This window comes from Urtica dioica, chromosome 1, assembly GCF_054948205.1.
Source record: "Urtica dioica subsp. dioica isolate 48M chromosome 1, U.dioica_male_clone48M_v1_H2, whole genome shotgun sequence".
NCBI classification, from domain to species: domain Eukaryota; kingdom Viridiplantae; phylum Streptophyta; class Magnoliopsida; order Rosales; family Urticaceae; genus Urtica; species Urtica dioica.
Genome location: NC_142756.1, coordinates 60,276,833 through 60,281,114, shown reverse-complemented (window position 1 = coordinate 60,281,114; position 4,282 = coordinate 60,276,833). Strand labels below are relative to the sequence as shown.

At 34.7% G+C, this 4,282-nt stretch overlaps 1 protein-coding gene across 1 annotated transcript; it reads left to right on the top strand.

Moving 5' to 3' along the window:
* The first annotated feature begins 484 nt into the window (after positions 1 to 484).
* On the top strand, positions 485 to 3,209 carry LOC149408334 (rhamnogalacturonan I rhamnosyltransferase 1-like). Its single transcript, XM_089616850.1, has 7 exons — positions 485 to 1,219; positions 1,316 to 1,383; positions 1,480 to 1,568; positions 1,692 to 1,857; positions 1,944 to 2,233; positions 2,374 to 2,736; positions 2,835 to 3,209. Exons 1-7 carry the CDS (start codon positions 967 to 969, stop codon positions 3,088 to 3,090), a joined length of 1,485 nt encoding a protein of 494 aa, XP_089472976.1. The 5' UTR covers positions 485 to 966; the 3' UTR covers positions 3,091 to 3,209.
* Positions 3,210 to 4,282: the final 1,073 nt, after the last annotated feature.

Genomic DNA, 4,282 nt, shown 5'->3' with positions numbered 1-4,282 from the left:
TACTCTATAATATACTTTTTATTAAAATAACACAACCATATTATAAATATATATGTGTTCAATTTTTGTGCACCCAAAAAGAATATTTTCTTTATAAGGTATTAATTTAAGTAGCAGTAATGTCATTTATTCCTGTGAGTCAAAAGCTTCGCTGTTTGATCGGATCTAGTGAACAGAACCGAGTAAAAAGTAAAAAAAAAAATAAAAAAAAAATAAACATATAAATAAATGAGGAACAAAATCTAAAAGTATATTGCATTTATTTTACACATGCATAGTACATAGATGTATGTGAAAAAAAAAAAACAAAAAACTTTTATCTGACTCATGCTATTAAAAGTCCAAGGCTCAAGCCTAAATCACAGGCTTTTGTCTAAGCCCAGAATAACTCAACCCGGCTGTTCTCTCTCTCTCTCTCTCTCTCTCTCTCTCTCTCTCTCTCATCTTACTAAATGATATATTTATATATATATATATAATATATATATATATATATATATATGGGTTTAATGTATAATGCTTAAGCCAAAAGCATTGCAATAATATATAACACATACACAGAGAGAGTGGTGATGAACATGAAAAGCGTCTCTTTTTTTGTTTGTTAAGTGGTTCTGAAGATCAGGTCCTGAGAGAATCTTAGAGCTGGGTTTTATTATTTTACCCTCTCGTTTTTACGAAATCAAGAAGGGAAAATATAATATCAATAATAAAGATTTGCACTTTCAAGGTGCTTATCACATAATAAACTTATCTTGTGCTGAGAGAGAGAGAGAGAGAGAGAGAGAGAGAGAGAGAGAGAGAGAGATTGGTGTGTGTATGTGTTTTTTGTCTGAATCTGAGCTTAGAACAGTCCAATGAAGTTTGTCTGAGCCATTTGTCAAACCCCACTGATCTCAAACTCGAAAAGTTTGAATCTTTTTTAGGATTGTGTGGGAAAAGAAGAAGAAGAAGAAGAAGAAGAAGATGGGATTGAAGCTTTTGGTGAAGCTTGAGAAGTCAAAGGTGTTGATGGGGTCAAAGACAAGAATGAGGCTGTGGATGATCAGGGCATTTACCACAGTCTTCCTCTGGGCTTGTGTTTTTCAGTTCATGGTCTTTGGAGAGCTTTGGGCTCCTAAATTGTTGAAGGATTGGCCTTCTTGTTTCAACCACCAACAAGTCTTGCCTCATGATCACTTGTCCTCTATTCCACCCAAATTTGCTTCTCCACCCAAGAGTGAGTTTATTTTCCTTCTCAGTACCCAATTATTGTTATTATTATTATTATTTTTTTTTTTTGTAATATTTTTTCTTCTTCTTCTGAGGTGTTCAGGGGTTTACAAGAACAATGGTTATCTCATGGTTTCTTGCAATGGAGGGCTTAACCAAATGAGAGCAGCTGTAAGTAAAAATCCACAAATAAAATTTAAATCTTTTGATACATTTTTTTTTTCATTTGCTCTAATCTTTATTTGTTTTTTTTTATTATCTTTTCAGATATGTGATATGGTTGCTATTGCTAGACACTTAAATGTAACTCTAATTGTTCCAGAGCTGGATAAAAACTCATTTTGGGCAGACCCAAGGTGGGTCTTTTTTATATTAGCCTTGCCTTGCATAAGAAATTAAAGAAAAATAAAATAAAAAAGTTGAGCTCTTATTAGAAATTTAGAAGACTGAATTTTGTTTCATGTCATGTGATGAGGCAGTGAGTTTCAGGACATCTTTGACGTTGACCATTTCATTACATCACTGAGAGACCAAGTGAGGATATTGAAGGAATTGCCTCCAAGGCTCAAGAGAAGAGTTGAATTGGGCATGTTCTATTCTCTGCCACCAGTTAGCTGGTCCAACATTTCATACTATCTCAATCAAGTAAACCAAATAGATAAATTAATATAAAATCATCTTTACATTCTCTTTCAACTATACTAAATACATTTTGATTTTTTATTTTTTAGATTCTTCCTTTGATAAAAAAGTACAAAGTGGTTCACCTAAACAAGACTGATGCTCGGCTGGCCAACAACGGCGTGCCGGTCGATCTCCAGAAACTGCGATGCCGAACCAATTTCAACGGACTCAGATTCACGCCTCTCATCGAGGATTTGGGCCGACAGGTCGTGAGGATTCTCAGGGAAAAAGGCCCGTTCTTGGTCCTTCATCTCCGCTACGAAATGGACATGTTGTCCTTCTCGGGCTGCACTCGCGGTTGCCGACCCGAAGAGGCCCGAGAGCTCACAAGAATGAGGTAAGAAAAACACAAACACTCCCGTGAACCGTTATTCGAGGGACATTTTCGTCCTTGAATTGTTTTTCAGGGCAAAATAGTCATCGAAATATTAGTTCTGTGTCATGTTTGTCTGCTTAACACTTTTCTTGATTGTCAAGGTATGATAACCTGTTGTGGAAGGAAAAGGCCATAGACTCGGAGGTGAAGAGGAAAGAAGGTTTGTGTCCGTTGACGCCGGAGGAAACTTCGTTAGTGTTGAGAGCGCTCGGCATTGATCGCAACGTTCAAATCTACATCGCGGCCGGGGAAATCTACGGTGGAGATCGAAGGATGGCTAGTTTGAGAGCCTCCTTTCCCAACGTGGTTCGGAAAGAGACTCTCCTAGAGCCGTCCGATCTCTGGTTCTTCAAGAACCATTCGTCGCAAATGGCCGCGCTGGATTACCTCGTCTCTCTCGAGAGCGACATTTTTGTCCCGACTTACGATGGAAACATGGCTAAAGTCGTCGAAGGCCATCGCAGGTTCATTCTTTCTCTCTCTCACTCACAATTTTCTTAGAAATTGTTATCTTGGTATTTGAACTTGCTATTAAACCCTTTTTTTTTCTTTCTTTGGGTAGATTTTTGGGGTTCAAAAGGACTATATCGCTGGATAGAAAGCTTCTGATAAGCTTGATAGACCAGTACAGCAATGGCTCGTTGAGCTGGGACGATTTCTCTTTGATCACGAAGAAGTCTCACTCCGATCGGATGGGAAACCCAAGTCAGCGCTCGGCAATATCGGATCGACCAAAAGAAGAAGATTACTTCTATTCCAATCCACACGAGTGTTTGCAACTGATAGACAATGAGCCCTTGAACAAATACTCACTATGATCTTAATAAATAAAAAGGATATTTGGTACAGAAATCTCAGCCTTTGTAAATGTTTGGTTTTTGGAAATAAATTATGAGCCAGAAAAGAGAGAAAAAAAAGGCCTACTAATTTACTTTTACCTTTTTTTATAAATAATTTTGAATAAGAACACCGCTTTGGATAGTTTATCCCTGACTATTTTTTTTTTTTTTTTTTTTTTATATTGTTTCTACGGTGTTGTACTTCTTCATGAGCCATGATGACGTGGGTAAAAAGGGGGTAATTTTAGGGGCCGTTTGGTTTAGTTTTATAAACTCGTTTTCTGTTTTTAAATTCTGTTTTATGATTCTAATTTTTAAATTTAAAAAACAGATTTAGAATTACGTTTCAGAATATTTTAAATGTTGTTTGGTTATGTTTTCCATTCAATTGTATATAGATAAAATAAAAAACAACTTTTCATTGTTTTCTGTTTTCTAAACAAATTTAAAATAAAACAGAAACATGATTCTAAATCTGTTTTCTGAATTTATAACCAAACAGGTTTTTTAAAACTGTTTTCTAGAATTTAGAATAAAAAAACAAGAAAACAGAAAACGGTTTTGGAAAAGTTAACCAAACAGCCCCTAATATGTCAAACAAATAAAGAAAAGAGAAGCTAAATATTCTGCTCCAGCTCTAAACATAATATACTATTCATTTAACTTGTGGCTCAAGTCAAAGGTATTAAGAGCCTGAACATTGTTGAAGTACTATACAAGGATTTCGCGATACCCATGTTTCATAATTCTGTATTACATGGTTATAATATAATGCTTATAATAATGACGGTAATAATATTGTTTAGGAGACAAAGCAATAATGATGAGATTGCTAGGAAGATAAGTTATATACATTAAAATATAAATTATGGGATATGAAAAAGATAATTGGTGATTCCAAGTCATTTAGGATCAAAATGCTTTTTTTATTTTTTTTATTTTTATATAAATATATATATATTGTTATTATTATTTAAATATTTGATGGTGTGTAGAAGACCTTTGAGCTATTGACACTTGGTGGTACTCAAAGCAAAACTCACTATATTATAATTGAGTCACGAAATTAAACATGGACATTACAGAACGTAATGATTATTATGAGAAAAAAAAATTCCAAAATTTGCCAAAACAATATGAGAACAGAACGATATGGCACATACATGATTCC